This window comes from Mustelus asterias, unplaced genomic scaffold (assembly GCF_964213995.1).
Source record: "Mustelus asterias unplaced genomic scaffold, sMusAst1.hap1.1 HAP1_SCAFFOLD_440, whole genome shotgun sequence".
Taxonomy (NCBI): domain Eukaryota; kingdom Metazoa; phylum Chordata; class Chondrichthyes; order Carcharhiniformes; family Triakidae; genus Mustelus; species Mustelus asterias.
The window spans coordinates 231846-255013 of NW_027590393.1; the positions used below are offsets into that span (position 1 = coordinate 231846).

General features: G+C 48.6%; 1 protein-coding gene across 1 annotated transcript in view; it reads right to left on the reverse strand.

Moving 5' to 3' along the window:
• LOC144486736 (X-ray repair cross-complementing protein 5-like) overlaps nucleotides 1-22681 on the reverse strand; it is a 28516-nt gene extending 5835 nt beyond the window's left edge. The window contains exons 1-6 of the mRNA XM_078204765.1: nucleotides 22639-22681; nucleotides 15794-16048; nucleotides 10592-10775; nucleotides 7926-8112; nucleotides 4367-4535; nucleotides 648-809 (exon numbers count right to left, since the gene is read on the reverse strand). Of these exons, the coding sequence (XP_078060891.1) occupies nucleotides 648-809; nucleotides 4367-4535; nucleotides 7926-8112; nucleotides 10592-10775; nucleotides 15794-16048; nucleotides 22639-22681 (1000 nt within the window). The remainder of the gene's footprint in view (nucleotides 1-647; nucleotides 810-4366; nucleotides 4536-7925; nucleotides 8113-10591; nucleotides 10776-15793; nucleotides 16049-22638) is intronic.
• Nucleotides 22682-23168: the final 487 nt, after the last annotated feature.

The following is a 23168-nucleotide window of genomic DNA, read 5'->3' on the forward strand; positions in this document are numbered from 1 at the left end:
TGTACGTGTGGTGCGTGTGTATACGTGTGGTGTGTGCGTGTACGTGTGGTGTGTCTGTGTACATGTGGTGCGTGTGTGTATCTGAGATGTGTATAAATGTGTGCTATGTGTGTACGTGTGGTGTGTGTACGTGTGGTGTGTGAACATGTGATGTGTGTACATGTGATGTGTGTACGTGTGGTGTCTGTACGTGTGGTGTGTGTACATGTGATGTGTGTACATGTGATGTGTGTACGTGTGGTGTGTACGTGTGGTGTGTGTACGTGTGGTGTGTGTACATGAGATGTGTGTACATGATGTGTGTACGTGTGGTGTGTGTACATGTGATGTGTGTACATGTGATGTGTGTACGTGTGATGTACGTACGTGTGGTGTGTATACGTGTGGTGTGTATACGTGTGGTGTGTATATGTGTGGTATGTGGTGTGTGTGTGCGGGTGTGTGTGTGTGAGTGGGGGTAGGATAGGCAACAGCTACGATGCCCTCCATAGACAAATAGTGTGTGAATAATTATCATCTGTGGCCAGGCAGAAAAGGTGCCAGAGATTCTGTGGCACTGGTGTGACCATAACTCAGTCAGAAAGGAGAGACAAATCAAGTGTACTCACCCAGTCAGTGAGCGATCCGAGAGAGACAGTGTCACTGACCTGGAGGGATGGTCTGCACTTTCTGATCATCCAGCGCCTCCTCCTGTGGGACCAACGCCACAAATCGGGGTGGGGTGTTCCTCTGGGGAGTGTAGCGGCAAACAGCATACACGTCCTTCTCCAGGCACTTGGTGAGCAGTGCGCTGAATAAAGTGGTGCTTCCTGTTGGGAATGTGAAACATAAACACAGCTCAGAACAATAAGCACCTGGCACCAGGGCTGGCCCAAAGGCTGCTGGAAAGGACCAGGGGGGCTGACCTCTCTGAGCTGCTTAGCAAGTGGCGACGATAAAGTCAAATTGTTACTTCATCCCCTATAACACGATAGAATTCTTCATCAAGGTGGACAGTGAGGGAGTTGATTTTGAGACTAGGGTCCTGAATCTTAATAAAGGAAACTATGATGAATATGAGGCACAAGTTGGCTTTGATAGATTGGGAAATGTTATTTAAGGGGACGATGGTGGATCGGCAACGGCAAACATTCAAAGAATGATTATTTAATCCAGTCTGGCACAAAAATAAAACTGGAAAGGTGGCCAAACCAAGGCTTACAAGGGAAATTAGAGATAGTTAAAGGTCCAAGGGAGAGGCATACAAATGATCCAGAAAAACTGTAGACCTGAGGATTGGGACAGTTTATAATTCAGCAAAGGGACTAATTAATAAGGGGAAAATGGAGTACGAGAGTAAGCTCGCGGGAAACATAAACATTGACCGTAAAAGTTTAGAAACATAGAATCCTACAGTACAGAAAGAGGCCATTCGGCCCATCGAGTCTGCACCGACCACAATCCCACCCAGGCCCTACCCCCATATCCCGACATATATACCCACTTATCCCTCTAACCGACACATCTCACGACACTAAGGGGCAATTTTTAGCATGGCCAATCAACCTAACCCGCACATCTTTGGACTGTGGGAGGAAACCGGAGCACCGGAGGAAACCCACGCAGACACGAGGAGAATGTGCAGACTCCACACAGACAGTGACCCAAGCCGGGAATCGAATCCAGGCCCCTGGAGCTATGAAGCAGCAGTGTTAACCACTGTGCTACCGTGCCATCCAACTTCTATTCGGTGTGTGAGGTGAAAAAGATTGTTAACGACAAACTAGGTCCTTTACAGTCAGAAACAGGGGAATTTATAATGGGGAGCAAAGAAATGGCTGACCAACTAAATACATACTCTGGTTCTGTCTTCACAAAGGAGGACACAAATAACGTACCAGAAAAGTTGGGGAACACAGGGTCTAGGGAGAGGGAGGAACTGAAGGAAATTAATATTAGTCGAGAAATGGTGTTGGGGAAATTGAGATTGAAGGCTGATAAATCCCCAGGGCCCGATAATCTACACCCCGGAGTACTTAAGGAAATGGTCTGAGAAATAGTGGGTATATTGGTATTCATCTTCCAAGGTTCTATAGCCTTTGGGACAGTTCCTATGGATTGGAGGGTAGCTAATGTAACCCCACTATTTAAAAAGGGAGGCAGAGAGAGAACAGGGAATTATAGACCAGTCAGCCTGACGTCGGTAGTGGGGGAGGATTTAATAGCAGAGCACTTGGTAAACAGCGGCTGGACAGGACAGAGTCAGATGGATTTACACGAGGGGAATCATGCTTGACTAATCTACTGGAATTCTTCAAGGATGTAACTAGTAGAGTTGATGAGGGGCAGCCAGTGGATGTGGTTTATTTGGACTTTCAGATAAGGTCCCACATAAGAGATCAGTGTGTAAAATTAAAGTGCATGGGATTGGGTAGTGTATTGAGATGGATAGAAAACTGGTTGGCAGGCAGGAAACAAAGAGTAGGAAATAAACAGGTATTTTTCCAAATGGCAGGCAGTGATTAGTGGGGTACCGCTGGGATAAGTGCTGGGGCCCCAGCTATTCACTACATATAAATTAATGATTTAGACGAGGGAACTAAATGTAATATCTCCAAATCTGCAGATGACACAAAGCTGGGTGAGATGTGAGGAAGATGGAGAGATGCTTCAGTGTGATGTGGACAAGTTGAGTGAGTGGGCAAATGAACAGCAGATGCAGTATAATTTGGAGAAATGTGAGATTATCCACTTTGGTAGCAAAAACAGAAGGCAGATTACTCTCTGAAAGGCCATAAATTAGGAGAAAGGAATGTGAAATGAGACCTGGGTGTCCTCATGCACCAGTCGCTGAAGTTAAGCATTCAGGTGCAGCAGGCGGTGAAAAAGGCAAATGGAATGTTGGCCTTCATAGCGAGAGGATTTGAGTACGGGGCAGGGGTGTCTGGTTGCATATATATGGGGCCTTGGTGGGACCACACCTGGAATATTGTGTGCAGCTTTTGTCTCCTTTTCTGAGGAAGGACGTTCTTGCTGTAGAGCGGAGGTTTACCAGGCTGATTCCTTGGATGGCGGGACTGACTCCCAAGGTGAGATTGAGTCGGTTAGGATTATATTCACCAGAGTTCAGAAGAATGAGGGGTGGGGGAGAATCTCATAGAAACCCGTGTCTACGTGGGTTTCCTCCGGGTGCTCCGGTTTCCTCCCATAATCTGAAAGACGTGCTGGTTAGGTGCATTGGCCATGCTAAATTCTCCCTCGGTGTACCCAAACAGGCGCCAGAGTGTGGCAACTCAGGGATTTTCACAGTAACTTCATTGCAGTGTTAATGTAATTGTGACACAAATAAATAAACTTGAATTTCTAACAAGACGAGACAATGTAAATGCAGGAAGGATGTTCCCCAATGGCGGGGGGTTGGGGCGGCGTACAGAACCAGGGATCACAATTTAAGAATACAGGCTAAACCATTTAGGACAGAGATGAGGAAAAATGTCTTCACCCAGAGGGTGGTGAATATGTGGAATTTGCTACCACAGAAAGTAATTGAGGCCAAAATATTGAATGTTTTCAAGAAGCAGTTAGATATAGCACTTGGTTGGGGCGAAGAGGATCAAAAGATATGGGGGGGAAGATGGGAACAGAATATCGAGTTGGATGATCAGCCATGATCATAATGAATGATGGAGCAGACTCGAAGGGCTGAATGGCCTCCTCCTGCTCCTATTTTCTATGTTTCTAACCAGGGTAATAGAATTCAGCACCTGACTCCTCGATTCAAAGTGTGAGAAATCTTTGGCGTGATCTATGATCCAGAGCAGTGGAGAGAACACATTAACGCCATTCAGTATGTAACCGCATGCTGTAATGAGAGGAAGTGGACCAGGTAAAATGAGCTCAAATTCATCTTCTCATCTCTTAAGATATAATAATGCTCAGGTAGCATCAAACAATCAGTGATACAGCTCCCAAGGATAGGGGATACTCTTCAGGGTATTCTAGGCTAGTTATATTCTATGCAGGGTTTTCTAGCGTAATTATATTCTATACAGGGTATTCTAGGGTAGGGGGATTCTAGAGGAGGGGTATTCTATCCGATAACATATTTGCATCTGCCCTATATTACGGCTGCATTGTAAATATATAAAATGTCACTCTCTCTCTCTCCAGTAGGATTCCTTCATGCTGGAACATTAGCTCCGAACGTTTTAACACTTCTCGCTGCCACTGCAGGGTTTCCCATCATTATCTGCATGAATCTGTCTTGTGAACCATCAGCTAACTGAGGAGAAGGGGGATGAAGTTTGGACCCTGAGCTCTATAAATACCCTGGGTAGAGCCATGCCCACTTGGCCAAAGGGCAGCAGTAACAGCGGCTGAGGGTTACCTGTGACCAGCGTCTCATCTGGGTAAATGAACTGTGGGGGTCTGATGTGGTGGTGCTTCTTTAGGAGTGACAATGGCTTGAAACCAATGAGAACCAAGCCTGGGCCATCAAATCTCTTCAATTCCTCGGTTTCCTCTTTCTCCAGAACAATCTGCCTCTGTCCATAAACCTGGGAACCAAAAAGAACAAGAACAGGCTTAAATTATATGAAAGAGCAACATCTTTCGAGGTACTCGCCCGCTGACCCTCCCAAAGCCTGTCCACCATCTACAAGGCACAAGTCAGGAGTGATGGAGTACTCTCCACTTGCAGCTCCAGCAACACTCATGAAGCTTGACACCATCCAGGACAAAACAGCCGCTTGACTGGCACTCCTTCTACAAGCATTCACTTCCTCCACCACGGACACATTGGCAGCCGTGTGTACCATCGATAAGATGCACTGCAGGAACTGACCAAGGTTCCTTCAATAGCTCCTTCCAAACCCACAACTACTTCCAACTAGAAGGGCCAGGGCAGCAGATACCTGGGAAGACCATCACCTACAAGTTCCCCTCCAAGCCACTCACTATCCTGACTTGGAAATATATTGGCTGTTCCTTCACGGTCGCTGGGTCAAAATCCCTGAACTCCCTCCCTAACAGCACAGTGGGTGTACCTACACCACATGCACTGTCGCGTTTCAAGAAGGAAGCTCACCACCACCTTCTCAAGGGCAACTAGGGATGGGCAATCATAGAATCCCTGCAGTGCAGGAGGAGGCCATTCAGCCCATTGAGTTTGTACCGACCACAATCCCACCCAGCCCCTATCCCTGTAGTCCCATGTATCTATCCTGATAGTGCCCCTGACACTAAGGAGCAATTTATCATGGCCAATCAACCTAACCCGCACATCTTTGGAGTGTGGGAGGAAACCGGAGCACCGGGAGGAAACCCACGCAGACAATGGGAGAACGTGCAGACTCCACACAGACAGCGACCCAAGCCGGGAATCGAACCCGGGTCCCTGGCGCTGTGAGGCACCAGTGCTAACCGCCGTGCCGCCCTAACGGTCCTCTTCTGGATTAGGTCACACTGTGTGATATGAGCAATCACCGTCATGAGTAACACAGCCTCTGTGTTATTTTGTTAAATAACACAGAGGCTCAAGCACGCTCTGTTCATTAGGCTGGACATATTTTGTGGAATAATCCATCAATATAGATGGTCATGTAACCACATCAAGCAGATAAACTCAATGAAGCCAAAGCAAAATACTATGGACGCTGGAAATCTGAAATAAAAACAGAGAATGCTGGAAAAGCTCAGCAGGTGCACGGAGAGAGAAGCAGAGTTAACATTTCGGGTCCGTATGCCTCTTCTTCAAAGAGCTAATCCAGTGAAGGTCTGACTGAAAAATGGAAAGTTAATCTCGGTATAAAAACAGCAAAGGGATGGAAGCCTCTTCCCACTGGATGTCTGGATTACGATGGTACAAAATATTCAGGACATCGGAAGAAGGGTGATGCGTATCCCAGAAACGGGGCGGCACGGTGGCACAGTGGTTAGCACTGCTGCTTCACAGCGCCAGGGACCCGAGTTCGATTCCCGGCTTGGGTCACTGTCTGTGTGGAGTCTGCACGTTCTCCCTGTGTCTGCGTGGGTTTCCTCCGGGTGCTCCAGTTTCCTTGCACAGTCCGAATGACGTGCTGGTTAGGGTGCATTGGCCGTGCTAAATTCTCCCTCAGTGTTACCCGAACAGGCGCCGGAGTGTGGCGACTAGGGGATTTTCACAGTAACTTCACTGCAGTGTTAATGTAAGCCTTACTTGTGACACTAATAAATAAACTTTTAACTTTAAACAGGTAACCAGTTAAAGACAGAGCACAAAATAAAAATGATACCTCGTACTGATCCTTATTTTAAAATAAAAAAGCAAGTTACAGGGAGGGAATCAGTTTGTGGAAGAAAGGGATGCAGAGAGTCAAATGTAAGTAGAAAGATTCCTACATTACAGCAGTGGCTAAACTTCGAAACCAATGCTGAACAAGGAGACAGGTTGTCGAAGTATTTTGTCTTGCACTCATCAGGACAAACCCCAGAAGGTCAAATTTCAAACAATTGTGACAATTTATACCACAGGAGAAAAGGGTGTTGATTGGTTGACAAGTCGACTCTGATTGGCCGAGGTCTTGCCATGGAGAAAGCAATGGGGAGCTATAGGCTCCTCAAGCTGCCAGATAATTCAAAACAGGTGCAAGGCTTGGGCATATTCCTTTTGTCTGCAGAAAAGTTCAGAAGTACTTCATTGGCTGTGAAGTGCTTTGGGCCATCTTGAAGTTGTGGAAGGCGCTATTTTAATGAATACAAGTTCTTTTTCTCTTTATTTACTCATCTCATTACCATTCTATCTTTGCCTTGCACCATTGTCTCTTCTGTTATTTAATCTCTGCTGCCTCCCCTTTCACTCTTTCCAGCCCTCCGTGCATACCTTCCTTCTGTACCTGTTTGAACCCTGTGGCATGTCTAACGCGGGCTAGTTGTAAAGAAAAGTCATCGACCTAAAACATTAACTCTTGTTTCTCTCTGTACAGTACGCACAAGGGATACAATAACAGGGGAGTTCTGTTACTGGATGAGTAATTCAGAGGTTTTGACTAATGATAGAATCATTAGAATCCCTACAGTGCAGAAGGAGGCCGTTCAGCCCATCAAGTCTGCACCGACCACAATCCCACCCAGGCCCTGTCCTCATAAACCTATGCATCTACCCGAGCTAGTCCCCCTGATACTAAAGGGGCAATTTAGCATGGCCAATCCACCTAAACCGCACATCTTTGGACTGTGGCAGGAAACCAGAGCACCCGGAGGAAACCCACGCAGACACGGGGAGAACGCGGAAACTCCAGATAGACAGTGACCCAAACCAGGAATCGAACCCGGGTCCCTGGCGCTGTGAGTCAGCAGTGCTAACCTACTGTGCCACCGTGCCGTCGATCTAGAGGCACGAGTTCAAACCACGCCACAGCAACTGGGGGAGAAAAAGAGAAGATGCTGGAAAATCTCAGCAGGTTTGGCAGCATCTGTGAATAGAGAAAAGAGCCAACGTTTCGAGTCTGGATGACCCTTCACCAGAGCTGTATAATAAAGGGGAAATTAGTCTGTGATCATGAAATTACCCGATTGTTGTAAAAACCCATCTGGTTCATTAATGCTCTTTAGAGAAGGAAATCTGCCGTCCTTATCCGGTCTGGCCTGTCTGAGGATCCAGAACCGCATGGCTGACTCTCAACTACCCTCTGATTGACTTAGAAAGCCACTCAGTTGTGTCAAAAGTCATGATGAAACTGCACTGTGGATGTGCCTTCACATCGCAGAGTGCAGCAGGTTTAGAAAACGCCCCATCATCGCCTTCTCGAGGGCAATTAGGGATGCACAATAACTCACATCTCGTTCATGAATTAAGAAAGAGCATTTTCTGTTTGTATTTCAGATTACCAGCATCCGCAGTGTTTTGCCTTTGGACAGGCAGGAGTTGACGTTTTAATTCAGCACGGTATAGGTTCACCGTCCTTTACCTGGGCCTTCTTGGTGTCGCTGGGCAGGAGCAGACTGCCCGTCTCCCCGTTAAACCAGCGGGTTTTGGTTTTGACGGGCTCGTTGCTTTCTCGGTACAGGCGGACGGCACTGGGTTTCCTGGCACTCCGCACGAGATTGTAAACTCCGACTGAAAGTTCCACGCCTTCTCCCAGCTTCAGGTTCAGCCTGGCCAAAACAAAACACAAAAAAAACAGGACATCAAATACAAGCGGCACCGGAACAGAGAGTTTAACAGGGGCTGAAACTCAAAGACATTCTGATGCACATTAAGCGGTTGAAGAAGGCGGCAGTTTAGGGATGGGGGGCGGTGGGGTTTAAGCCAAGGTCCTGACGACTTGGTCAGTTGGATGTAAAAGATCCCACAGCACCACATGGAGGATGGCACGGTGGCACAGTGGTTAGCACTGCTGCTTCACAGCGCCAGGGACCCGGGTTCGATTCCCAGCTCGGGTCACTGTGTGGTGTTTACACATTCTCCCCGTGTCTGCGTGGGTTTCCTCCGGGTGCTCCAGTTTCCTCCCACATTCTGAAAGATGTGCTGGTTAGGGTGCATTGACCCGAACAGGCGCCGGACTGTGGCAAATAGGGGAATTTCACAGTAACTTCATTGCAGTGTTAATGTAAGCCCTGTGACTAATAAATAAACTTTACTTTGGAGAGCAGGGAAGCTCTGTCCTGTCAAATTAACTTCCAAAAAACAGATCTGGTCATTATCTCACTGTTCAAGTGTGTGTGGAAAATAGTTGCTATGTTTACCAATGTTTGTGAGGAGGATTGTCAGAGGATGCAGCAGGATATCGATAGACTGGATAGACTTGGGCGGAGAAATGGCAGATGGAATTTAATCCAGACAAATGCGCCTCTGTTTTCTCAGAAGACAAAGGAAATTTGGCATGTCCACTATGACTCTCACCAACTTCTACAGATGCACCATAGAAAGCATTCTTTCTGGTTGTATCACAGCTTGGTATGGCTCCTGCTCTGCCCAAGACCGCAAGAAACTACAAAAGGTTGTGAATGTAGCCCAATCCATCACGTAAACCAGCCTCCCATCCATTGACTCTGTCTACACTTCCCGCTGCCTCAGCAAAGCAGCCAGCATAATTAAGGACCCCACACACCCCGGACATTCTCTCTTCCACCAAAAGATACGGTCACGTACCAACTGACTCGAGAACAGCTTCTTCCCTGCTGCCATCAGACTTTTGAATGGACCTACCTTGCATTAAGTTGATATTTCTCTACATCCTAGCTATGGCTGAAACATTTTTCACTCTCTCCTTTCCTTCTCTATGAATGGTATGCGTTGTCGGTATAGTGCGCAAGAAACAATACTTTTCACTGTATACCAATACATGTGACAATAATAAATCAAATCAAATCAAAGATGATGCATTTTGAAAGGTCCAATGCAGTAGGGAAATACACAGTAAATGGCAGGACCCTTAGAAGCATTAACATGCAGAGGGATCTGGGCGTACAGGTCCACAGTTCCCTGAAAGTGGCAACACAAGTGGATAAGGTGGTCAAGATGGCGTATGGCATGCTTGCCTTCATCGGTTGGGCCATAGGGTGCAAAATTTGGCAGGTCAAGTTGCAGCTGTATAGAGCTTTAGTTAGGGCATGTTTGGAATATTGCATACAGTTCTGGTCGCCACATTAAAAGTTTACCAGGATGTTACCTGGTTTGGAGGGTATCAGCTATGAGAAGAGATTGGACAAACTTGATTTGTTTTCATTTGAACGTCAGAGGCTGAGGGGCGACCTGATAGAAGTCTACAAGATTATGAGAGGCGTGGATAGAATGGATAGTCAGAGTCTTTTTCCCAGGGTAGAAATGCCAATTACTAGGGGACAGAGGTTTAAGGCAAAAAGGGGGAAAGTTTAAAGGAGATGTGAGAGGCAAGTTTTTTTACACAGAGGGTGGTAAGTGCCTGGGACGCGCTGCCCGAGGAGGTGGTAGAAGCAGATACAATAGCAACATTTAAGAGGCATCTGGATAGATACATGAAAAGGCTGGGAATGGAGGAATTTGCTATGTAGAGACGACAGGTCTTTAGTTTAGAAAGGCGTCCTGTGTCGACGCAGGCTTGGAGGGCTGAAGGGCCTGTTCCTGTGCTGTACTATATTCTTTGTATGGCCGATTCCTGTCAAAGTAACATGATGCACTTTATGATGTTTCAACATAAGAGACGCAGCAGAGAAACAGGCCATTCAGCCCAACAGCTGCATGCCAGTATTTCCGCTTCCCATGAACTTTCTCCCTCCCCTCTCCCTTTTAGCGTTATCAGCGTAACCGGCCAATGATTTTCTCTCTCATGCTCATCCAGCTTCTCCGTAAACGCAGCTACACCATTCATTACAACCCTGTGGTAGCCAAGTTCCACATTCCCATCACTCTCTGGGTAAAGAAATTTCTCCTGCATTCCTGGCCTGGTCACTACCTGGTGTTGACGGTTTCTGGTTTCGCTCTTCCCTGCGAGTGGAAACATGCCCTGAGTGCCTAATCTATGAAGATCGTCCGTACATTTGAGCAGATTGTGTGCATGAACACGGACGTTCTGTCTGCCAAGGTCCGCAGGGAGTACATTAGAAACTCTCCGAGGACCCAGGAGACACGGTGCTACTCTGAGTGACTGCTGACCTGGTGACGGTCCTCTGCTTGTAGTCCTTGGCCCACACTTTCCGAAGCAGATCGTCCAACCTGGCTGACCCCTCGCCTTGCACAGCTGCATCCCCATCCTCTGATACACTGACAATGTCGCAGTAAAAGAGAGACATGTCAAACCCACCAGGCTTCTTCAGATGCATCAGGTCAAGGATGATACCTGTACACAGACAAGGGCAGAGACAAAGACACGACATTCACAGCATAGCAGCAAAAGGCAAAGCTTCTGTTATTATTGCTCGCGAGATGATGGGCGGGATTTTCCAGCCACGCTCACCCCCAAGGGTCCATGTCCCGCTCGCTACGATTCCCGTGGTGGGCGGGACGGGAAAATTCCGCCCAGTCTTTTGACAAAAATGATCGGCAATTTTCCCTGCAACGTTTCTCAGATTCTTTAAGTTGGAGGTGGACCCAGTTCTTGACGAGGGTAAAGATTGTGAAGTACAGAAAATCAGATTTGATCTGTGATCTCCTAGACTGGTTTTGGTTGCCTGACGGGTTTGACTTTGGGCCTGTTTATTTGCCTTGATTAGCAGACTATGTCGGTGACTGTGGGGGAAGCGGGGAGTGGAGGGATAGAATGAGGAAAGAGAGGAAGAAGTGTTTAGTTCCGGTCTTCGTACCATCACGTCACAGGGCAGGCTGGCGTGGACTGCAGGTCTTACCCTTCCCTTTAGTTACCCTTTCCCTTTAGATGCTGGCTGGCAGGACACCAACCCATGTTGGGAAACAGCCTTCTGGCCATCCCTACAGAACCACGCTTCAGGTGACAATCAGGACAGTGGAAGCAGTGAAGGGATTGTTCGATGAAGCTCCAATGCACAGTACAACACTGGTCTGGCCACTACACTGTCTAACCCTGCTTCAACACGACTGAATAGTTTGAAAGGGAGAAGAGTGGGCCTAAGGCTAGTATTTTAAACTTAAATAAAGGCAACTATGTGGGCATGAAAGTTGTGCTAGCTAAGTGAACTGGGAGATTAGGCTAGGGGACAGATCAATAGACAAGCAGTGGCAGACATTTAAGGGGCTATTTCAGAATATTCTGAATAAGCAAATTTCTACTATTAAAAAGATTTGGAGGGGGAGGACCCACTTCTGTGGTTAACTAAAGAAGTTAAGGAAACTGTCAAACTTAAGCATCTGACTGCAAGCCAGATGATTGGTTAGAATGTGAAGAACAGCAGAGAATGACCAAAGGTTAATCAGGAGAAAGAAATTAGAGTATGAGAGGAAGATGGCTAGAAATGTGAAAACTTATAGCATGTGTTTCTACAGGTGTTTAAACAGGAAAATAGCAAGTTACGTGGGCCCTCTAGAGAGTGAGAATGAACCATAGAATCCCTACAGTGCAGAAGGAGACCATTCAGCCCATTGAGTCTGCACCAGCTCTCCGAAAAAACATCTTACTCAGATCCACCCAATCGATTTATCCCTGTAACCCCATGCATTGACCATGGCTAATCCACCTAACCTACAGTATCAGGAGAATTAGCTGGGTAAATACATAAGGTTATGGGGATAGGGCCTGGGTGGGATTGTCAGTGAAGACTCAATGGGCCGAATGGTCTCCTCCTGCACTATAGGGATTCTATGATTCTACACATTTTTGGACACTAAGGGGCAATTTAGCATGGCCAATCCATCTAACCTGCACATCTTTGGACTGTGGGAGGAAACCGGAGCACCCGAAGGAAACGCACGCAGACACGAGGAGAACGTGCAAACTCCACACAGGCTGTCACCCAAGCCGGGAATCAAACCGGCTCTCTGGTGCTGTGAGGCAGCAGTGCTAACCACTGTGCCACCACGTCGCCCAATGGGTAGACAATCGTAGATAATAGGAAGATGGCCAACAAAATGAACACATATTTGGATTTTGTCTTCACTGGAGAGGATACATAAACATTCCAGAAATATCTGTAAATCTGGAGGTGGAAAGGGGAGAGGAACTTGGTGAAATTACAATCATTAGAGAAGTGGTTTGAGCAAACTGATGGAGCTAAGGCTGGCAAGTCTCCGGGTCCTGATAGACTTCATCCTAGGGTCTTGAACAAATGAGGTGGTAGATACATTGGTGTTAATTTTGCAAAATTCTCTAGATTCTGGAAAGTTTCCATCAAATTGGAAAGTGGCAAATATAACCCCTCTATTCAAGAAGGGAGGGAGGCCAAAAACAGGAAATTATAGGCCAGTTAGCTTGACATCTGCCGTGGGAAAATTGTTAGAATTGATTGTTAAGTCCAAAGATGCGCGGGTTAGGTTGATTGGCCATGCTAAAATTGCCCTTAGTGTCCTGAGATGCGTAGGTTGGAGGGATTAGTGGGTAAATATGTAGGGATGTGGGGTAGGGCCTGGGTGGGATTGTGGTCGGTGCAGACTCGATGGGCCGAATGGCTTCTTTTTGTGTTGTAGGGTTTCTATGATTCTATGAAGGAGGCTATAGCTGGACACTTATAAAATCCCAAGGTAATTGGGAAAAGTCAGCATGATTTTGTGAAAGGGAAATTATGTTTAACCAACTTAATGGCATTCTTTGAAGGAGTACCATATACTGTGGATAAAGGGGAACCTGTAGATGTGCTGTACTTCAATTTCCAGAAAGCAAAGCAAGAAGAACAAAGAAAAGTACAGCACAGGAACAGGCTCTTCGGCCCTCCAAGCTTGCGCCGATCATGATGCCTGTCTAAACTAAAACCGTATGCACTTACGGAGCCCGTATCCTTCCATTCCCATCCTATTCATGTATTCGTCTAGTTGCCCCTTAAATGCCGCAATCGTACCCGCTCCCACCACCTCCCCGGGCAGCGCGTTCCAGACATTCATCACCTTCTGTGTAAAAAAATTTCCTCGGCACATCTCCTCTCAACCTTTCCCCCACGCACCTTAAACCTATGTCTCCTAGTACCTGACTTTCCTACCCTAGAAAAGAGCATCTGACTATCCACTCCGCCCATGCCTCTCATAAGCATTTGATAAGCATCAAAGATTATTGTGAAAAATAAAAGCTCACGATGTAGGGGGTAACATTTGAGCCTAGATAGAAGACTGGCTGGCTGGCAGAAAACAGAGAGTATGTATAAATGGGTCTTTGTCTGATTGGCAGGGCAGGAGGTGATGAGCAGAGTCCTGTCGAGGTCTGTGCTGAGGCCTCAACCTTTTACATCAATGGCTTAGATGAGGGAAGCAAAGGCATGGGAGATACATTTGCAGACAGTACAATGATAGATAGGAAAGTATGTTGTGAAGGGGATGTGAGTTTGCAGATGAATACACATAGGTTGAGTGGGCAAAAATCTGGCAGATGGAGTATAATGTGGGAAAATGTGAAGTTGTTCACTTTAGCAGGAAGAATAAAAAATCAGCATTTCTTAAATGGAGAATAATTGCAGAATGCCGAGGTGCAGAGGGATCTAGGTGTTCCTGTGCTTGAATCACGAAAAGTTAGTATGCAGGTACAGCATGTAAATGAGAAGGCTAATAGAATGTTATTCCTTATTACAAAAGGAATTGAACATAAAAGTAAGGATGGTATGCTTCAGTTACACAGGGCATTGGTGAGACCGCATCTCAAATACTGTGTGCAGTTTTTGTCTTATTGAAGGTATGGTGGCACAGCGGTTAGCACTGCTACCTCACAGCGCCACGAACCCCCGGGTTCAATTCCAGCTTTGGGTCACTGTCTGTGGAGTTTGCACATTCTCCCCGTGTCTGCGTGGGTTTCCTCCGGGTGCTCCGGTTTCCTCCCACACTCCAAAGACGTGCAGGTTAGGTTGATTGGCTATGCTAAATTGTCCCTAATGTCAGGCGCATTAGCAGGGTAAATATGTGGGGTTACAGGAATAGGGCCTGTGTGGGATTGTGGTTGGTGCAGACTCGATGGCCTCCTTCTGCACTGTAGGGATTCCATGGGATTCTAAGGAAGTGTGTAAATGAGTTGGAGACGTTTCAGAGGGGGTTTGCTGGATCGATAGCTGGAACGAGCGGTTTATCTTATGGGGAAAGGTTGGGCAGACTGGGCTTGTTTCCACTGAAGTTTAGAAGGGTGAGGGGTGACTTGATTGAAGTAACTAAGATCCTGAACGGTCTGGACAAGGTGGGCATGGAAAGGATGTTTCTTCTTGTGGGAGAGTCCAGACCGAGCGGGCACAGTTTTAAAATTAGTGGTCGCCCTTTTAGGACAGAGATGGTGAGAATTTTTTTCTTTCAGAGGGTTGCATGACTTTGGAACTCTCTGGCCGGAATTTACTGGCACGTCCGCTCGAGGTTCGTACGATCCCGCCCGAGACTAACGGAGAATGCCGTTCTCCGAGCCTCACCCATCCCTGGAATCAGGGCAGGCGTGCCGGTAAAATTCCGGCCTCTGTCTCAGAAGGCAATGGGGGGGGTCACTGAATATCTTTAAGGCAGAGGTAGAGAGATTCTTGTTAGGCGAGGGAATCAAAGATTATTGTGGGTAGATAGGAATGTGGAATTTGAAACACAAACGTACAAGGCATGATCTCATTGAACGGCACAGCAGGCGGGAGGGGCCGAATGGCCTACTTACGCTCCAATTTTGTGCGAAGCACTATTTTCAATCTTGTCAAATCCATCCATTGCCTCAGCCCTCCCCGTCTCTGCGACCTGCACCCCAGTCCGATAACCCTCTGAAATCTCTGCTCTCAGGTGACAAGCTGAGGAAGAGGGTCTGCAGTGACCCAGAGGGTCAAGGATCGGGGGGGGGGGGGCGGCAGCCATAAGCCAGAGGGCTGGTAGCAAGAGGAAAGGTGAGGGAGTGGAAGAGGCGGGGAGCTGAAGGGGCAACGACAGGGAGGGTCAGCGAGTGGAATGTGTGGCACGTGGGAGATTTGGCAAGCATGATGGGCAGAAAACCGGAGCAAAGTATATTTATATCTTTAAATTGATTTCATTTCAAAAGTTGTTCCATCGACCGCTATAGTAATTCAGCAACGTTAAATATTTTCACTCGCAGGTTATCATGTTGAGAAATGTCCTACAGACTCTAAAGACAGCTTTCACATTGGTTTTAATGGGAAAACCTGATTTGTTTAAAGTTGTTTCACATAAAGTTGCACTTCATGGCAATGCAACTGCAATCTTAAGTGAGGACTTTGTGATTCAACATCTTTGAACCAGTCGCTGACAAAGGCTTGATGGTACCAGTGGTTTGCCGACCTGTCTCTCGCAGGTCATTGGCCTTTGTTCTGGTCAGTCGTGCTTTGGAGCTGTCTTTAGCATGTGGGTTGTCATTGTTGGTGAACAGCATGATGCGCTTGTGGCTCAGTTTCAGCGTGACGTCACTGAAGAGATTGGAGCAGACCCAGAGAGCATCGCTCAACGAGTCATCGGTACTGTGGCCTATGTTCTTCTTGAAGGACTTGTTCCCCTTCTCCCCCTCATACTGGTCCAACTCCAATACTCGCTTAGCACCTGAGCCCAGACAGAGAGAGTCAGATTAGAACATCAATCTATTAAACACACCAGGGGAGGCGATGGCCCAGTGGTATTATCGCTAGACTATTAACCCAGAAACTCAGCTAATGTTCCGGGGACCCGGGTTCGAATGGCGCCACAGCAGACGGTGGAATTTGAATTCAATTTTTAAAAAATCTGGAATTAAGAATCCACTGATGACCATGAACCATGGTCGATTGTCAGAAAAACCCATCTGGTTCACTAATGTCCTTTAGGGAAGGAAATTTGCCTTCCTTACCTGGTCTGGCCTACATGTGACTCCAGATCCACAGCAATGTGGTTGACTCTCAACTGCCCTCCAAGGGCAACTAGGGATGGGCAATAAATGCTGGCCAGCCAGCGACGCCCGTGTCCCACAAATGAATAAAAAACAGGAAATAACCCATGTTCTTTTTACATAGATACAGGATGATGACCTATTAGGGACAGAGGCCTCAGAAACCTGCTCTTACACTTTCAAACTTAAGGATCCTGGGGTTAGAACTCTCCTCCTCTTGGCTTTTTAATTTTTCTTTTATAGGATGTGGGCGTTGCTGGCTAGACCATCTCTTATTGCCCTCGAGAAAGTAGGTGGTGAGCCGCCATCTTGAACCGCTGCAGTCCCTGTGGTGTAGGCACACCCACAGTGCTGTTAGGGAGGGACTTCCAGGATTTTGACCCAGTGACAGTGAAGGAACAGCTGATATATTTCCAAGTCAGGATGGTGAGTGGCTTGGAGAGGAACTTGCAGGTGGCGGAGTTCCAAGATATGTGCTGCCTTTTTCCTTCTAGATGGTAGAAGTCATGGGTTTGGAAGGTGCTGTTCATAAGTTGATAAGATATAGGAGCAGAATTAGGCCATTTGGCCCATCGGGTCTGCTCCGCCATTCAATCATGGCTGATATGCTCCTCATCCCCATTTTCTTGCCTTCTCCCCATAACCTTTCAACCCATTACCAATTAAAAAATCAGTCTAACTCCTCCTTAATTTTACTCACTGTTCCAGCATCCGCTGCACTTTGGGGCAGCGAATTCCAGAGTTTCACAAGCCTTTGGGAGAAGTAGTTTCTCCTCAACTCTGTTTTAAATTTGCTTCCCCTTATCCTAAGACTATGACCTCTCGTCCTCGAATGCCCCACCAGCAGAAGCATCCGCTCCACGTCTACTTTATCCTGTTGAAGGAGCCTTAGGTGAGTTGCTGCAGAGCATCTTACAGATGGTACACACGGCTGCCACTCGGTGGAGGAGAGTGAGAGTGTTGAAGGTGGTAGATGTGATGCCAATCAAGTGGACCGCTTTGTCCTGGATGGTGTCGAGTTTCTTGCGTGAAGTTGGAGCCGCACTCATCCGGGCAAGTGGGGAGTATTCCATTACACTCCTGACTTGTGCCCTGTAGATGGTGGACAGATATTGGGGGAGTCAGAAGGTGAGTTACTCCCCGCAGAGTTCCCAGCATCTGACCTGCATTTGTGATGCGCTATTCAGACACGAGGCTTGAAGCTCAGTAAATGAAAGGCTTTTATTTACTGTTAATGAAACTACCAGAACTTATATACACTATCCCAGACTGAAGGGGTCCCGGCCCGAGCAGGGACTCTTATACCTCTCCCAGGAGGCAGAGCCCGACTGGGATGTGCCACAACACTACAATACAAAGGTGTAACAACCCCACCCTAACCCAACAGCAACAATAGCACAATCTAACAGTAACGTATGTACATCCTTGTAGTCCTGGCCAGCCCCTGGCTCAGCACTATCCAGTGGGAACCAACGATGGTTCACCACATTCACCCCTCCTTTGAAAACAAAGGCCGGCGGGGTACAAAAAACCCAGAATAAAATGTCAGCAGTCCATAAGTTCAGACGGTCAGGGGGACCGCACCGTTGTTGTGACCTCCTCAATACCGGCGGTGACACCGGAGTAGGCACTTGCGGTGGCGTTCTCCCCAAAACGGCGTCCAGCTGTTCTTCCACGGACTCACAGGCCGGTTGACCCTGAGGTGACGGTAGTCCAGGGTATCCTGACACGCCCTGCGGTGGCGACCATCTTCTGGGCACAGGCAAGCTGTACATGGGAGTAAAATGGTTAAGCAATGGTCCCGATGCTGCCCGCGCCGTGCCCGGGGAAGAAATAAGAGATAATGGGTTTGTTACTGGGGGTATGGGAGCGACAGGGGTTGCTACGTCCCCTGCTGGCGCCAGGTCTCGGATCGAGACCGTGTCCTCTCGCCCGTCAGGGTATGCCACATAGGCATACTGAGGGTTGGCGTGGAGGAGATGGACCTGTTCGACCAACGGGTCAGACTTGCGGGCCCTTACATGTCGCCGCAGGAGGACGGGTCCTGAGTACGTCAACCAAGACGGTAATGAGGTCCCCGAGGAAGACTTCCGAGGGAATGAGAACATCCTCTCATGGGGAGTAGCATTGGTTGCCGTACACAGGAGGGAGCGAATAGAATGGAGCGCATCAGGGAGCACCTCTTGCCAACGGGAGACTGGAAGACCTTTGCACTTCAACGCCAGTAAGACAGCCTTCCAGACTGTAGCATTCTCACGTTCCACCTGTCCGTTACCCCTAGGGTTGTAACTCGTGGTCCTACTAGAGGCAATCCCGTATGAGAGCAGGAATTGCCTCAAGTCATCGCTCATGAACGACGTGCCCCTGTCGCTATGGATGTAGCTGGGGTACCCGAACAGGGTAAAAAGATCACGGAATGCCTTGATCACCGTGGCAGCGGATGTATCCGAGCAGGGAACAACAAAAGGGAACCGAGAGTACTCATCGATGATATTGAGAAAGTACACGTTCCGATCTGTTGAGGGAAGGGGGCCCTTAAAATCAACACTCAGTCTCTCGAAGGGACGAGTGGCCTTGACTAAATGTGCCCGGTCAGGTCGGTAAAAGTGCGGTTTGCATTCCGCGCAAATCCGACAGCTCCTTGTTACCGACCTGACGTCCTCCACTGAGTAAGGCAGGTTGCGGGCTTTTACAAAGTGGTAGAGCCGAGTGACCCCAGGATGGCACAGATCATTATGGAGGGCGTGCAAACGGTCCTCCTGAATACTAGCACATGTTCCACGCGAGAGGGCATCCGAGAGCTCATTGAGTTTCCCTGGACGATACATGATATCGTAGTTATAGGTGGAGAGTTCAATTCTCCACCGCAAGATCTTGTCATTTTTGATCGTGCTCCTCTGCGTGTTGTTAAACATGAACGCCACGGACCGCTGGTCCGTGATCAGGGTGAACTGTTTTCCCGCCAAGTAATGGCGCCAGTGTCTGACGGCCTCCACAATGGCCTGGGCCTCCTTTTCCACCGCTGAATGCCGAATTTCGGGGCCTTGGAGGGTGCGGGAAAAAAATGCGACGGGCCTGCCCGCCTGGTTAAGTGTGGCGGCCAGGGCGAAATCAGATGCATCGCTTTCCACCTGAAAGGGGATGGACTCATCTACCGCGTGCATCGTAGCTTTCGCCATGTCGGCTTTCAATTTATCGAAGGCCAATCGGGCCTCTGGCGTTAGGGGAAAAGTCATGGACTTAATGAGCAGACGGGCTTTGTCCGCGTAGTTGGGAACCCAATGCGCATAATAAGAGAAGAAGCCTAAGCATCTTCTCAGTGCTTTTGCACTAGTAGGTAAGGGAAGTTCAGCAAGGGGGCGCATACGGTCTGGATCAGGGCCAATGACCCCGTTTTCCACCACGTATCCTAGGATGGCTAAACGGCGCGTACGAAACACACACTTCTCCCCGTTGTAGGTCAAGTTCAGGCGAGATGCAGTGCGTAAGAAGTTCAGGAGGTTTGTGTCGTGGTCCTGCTGGTCATGGCCGCAGATGGTGACATTATCCAGGTACGGGAAGGTAGCCCGCAGCCTGTTCTGGTCCACCATTCGGTCCATAGCACGCTGGAAGACGGAGACCCCATTGGTGACACCAAAGGGAACCCTGAGAAAATGATACAAGCGACCATCCGCCTCAAAAGCCGTGTATTGTCGGTCCTCTGGGCGAATGGGGAGTTGGTGGTAGGCAGACTTGAGGTCTATGGTGGAGAACACCCGGTACTGCGCAAGCTGATTGACCATATCAGATATGCGCGGAGGGGGATACGCATCCAGCTGCGAATATCGGTTAATGGTCTGACTGTAGTCAATGACCATCCGGGGTTTGTTCCCGCTCTTGACCACCACGACCTGTGCTCACCACGGACTAACACTGGGTTGTATGATCCTTTCTTTGAGGAGCCGCTGAACCTCAGATCTAATGAAGATCCGATCCTCAGTGCTGTCACGCCTACTTTTAGTCGCGATGGGCTTGCAGCCTGGCACAAGATTCTGAAACAAGGAGGGTGTGGTGATCTTCAGCGTCGAGAGGCTACAGGCGGGGCGCGTTGGGCAATTTGGAGGCTGCTGCTGTTTTCCCACTGCCAGTGAAGGGAGTGGCCCACCGTACTGTAGGATTACACTCCTCAAGTGGACCATGAAGTTTAGTCCGAGAAGTATTGGCGCGCAAAGATACGGCAACACAAGGAGCTTGAAGCGCTCGTAAACTGTGCCTTGTACTTTCAAGGTTACCACGCAACTCCCTAGCACGGCAACAGACCGGGACCTCGATGCCATAGAGATTGTCTGTTTGGCAGGTTGAATCTGGAGTCCACACCGCTTCACAGTGTCTGGGTGGATAAAGCTCTCAGTGCTCCTGCTGTCAAACAGACAATAAATCACATGATTATTTACCTGGATATTCATCATAGAACGGTCGAGTCTATGAGGCTTGGCCTGGTCCAGGATGATCGACGCCACCGTTGGTTCATGAACGCCACTGCAGGCAGCTGAAATCGATGCGGAGGACCCCTGCTGGTCGTTCGTGGTCAGTGTCGACCAACATGGCTGCTCCCATGAATCGCACGTGGGTGAGGGCGCCAAACTCAGCGACCCCTGGTGGTCATACTCCTCCGACTCCGTCGACCGTAATGGCGTCGTCCTGGTCTCGCACGTGGACGAACGCCGCGACAACTTCGACGATGATGACCCAAGCTCTGAAGAATCGCAGGCCGCACTGCCGTTCCTGGGTTTAGATTGGCACACTTTTGCATAATGCCCTTTTTTACCGCATGCGGTACACAATACAGCTTTAGCGGGACACTTTTGCCGGATATGCTTCGCTCCTCCACAGAAGTAGCACCGCGGGCCGCACGGGGCTGCAGCCGTCGTCTGGCCCGAATGGGAGCACGCCATTACACAGCATTTCGAACCCGAGGGACGAGGAGGGATTTGCGACTGCTCCTTCCACGTTGTCTCCACGTGGTCCTCCGGATACAAAACTAAGCTCTTTGAAGCCGACTCGAGCATCTCTGCTAACTCGATGGCCTGGGTAAGATTAAGGTTACCCTTCTCCAACAGTTTAAGTCGAATGTACGACGATCCGACCCCGGCCACAAACGCATCTCGGGTGAGGTCGTACATGCTCTGCTCAGCCGACACAGCTTTGCAGTCACAGCCCCTGGCTAGCTGTAGGAGCTCATTGGCATAGTCCTCCATCGTTTCGCCAGACTGCCGTCGTCGAGTGGCTAGGAGGTAACGAGCGTGTATCTCGTTAGGTGGTTTGGTATCGCGCTTCTTTAGAAGCTCGAGGGCCTTAGGGTAATTAGTGGCCGCACGGATCGCGAGGTAGACAGTGTCGCTTACCCTCGCATGGAGGACCCGGAGTCTGTCATCATCTGTGGTGACCGCTGCGGAGGCTGCCAGGTAGTCTTCGAAACACTTCAGCCAGTGGTCGAAGGTGTTAGAAGCGCCCACCGCACGTGGATCTAGCGTAAGGCGTTCCGGCTTGAGAATTTGCTCCATACTCTCTTTTTTTTTCGACGAGAGTTTAACGACAGTAAATAAAATTGATGCGCTATTCAGACACGAGGCTTGAAGCTCAGTAAATGAAAGGCTTTTATTTACTGTTAATGAAGCTACCAGAACTTATATACACTATCCCAGACTGAAGGGGTCCCGGCCAGAGCAGGGACTCTTATACCTCTCCCAGGAGGCGGAGCCCGACTGGGATGTGCCACAACACTACAATACAAAGGTGTAACAACCCCACCCTAACCCAACAGCAACAATAGCACAATCCAACAGTAACATATGTACATCCTTGTAGTCCTGGCCAGCCCCGGCTCAGCAGTATCCAATGGAAACCAACGATGGTTCACCACAATTTGTAACCACAATATTTCTATTCCACCAGGACCTCAAAACAGTGCATCCAAGGACTTGTGCGTTTTGAACCTCAGTCTGAGCTGTCCTGCAAAATGGTGCCTCATGCCACAGATATCAGACGGACATATTTTACACAGAGGGTGGTGGGGGCCTGGAATGCGCTGCCAGGCAAGGTGGTGGAGGCGGACACACTGGGAACGTTTAAGACTTATCTAGACAGCCATATGAACGGAGTGGGAATGGAGGGATACAAAAGAATGGTCTAGTTTGGACCAGGGAGCGGCGCGGGCTTGGAGGGCCGAAGGGCCTGTTCCTGTGCTGTATTGTTCTTTGTTCTTTATGCCAGCCAGAGTTCCCCACACCTCCAGTGGAAGTGGGCTCGAGGAGACACATGTTCTGCTCCATGGAAACAGAATCTCATCTGGACTTGAGCTGTCCGCTTAGCGGCTCTGGACGGGCTGAGATTGCGGTAAATAGCAATTAGGTCCAAGAATGGGCGTTAAATCTGGAGTTTCAAATAGACTATTCTTATTAGCAGAATGTTCATTCTGTTCCTGTGGTCCAGACAAGTCCTGGAGAATTGTGAGTTGTAAACATGTGAAATTTATTTTCAAGTTTTGTGGTTGAGGCAGAAAGGATGTTAACCCAACTGGACAGAGGGACAAAGGAAATGGGATCAAGGAAATATAGAATTTTACATACATGGTGGCACGGGTGGCACAGTGGTTAGCACTGCCGTCTCACTGCGCCAGGGGCCCGGGTTCAATTCCGGCCTCAGGTCATTGTCTGCGTGGAGTCTGCACATTCTCCCCGTGGGTTTCTTCTGGGTGCTCTGGTTTCCTCCCACAGTCTGAAAGACGTACAGTTAGGTGGAATGGCCATGCTAAATTAA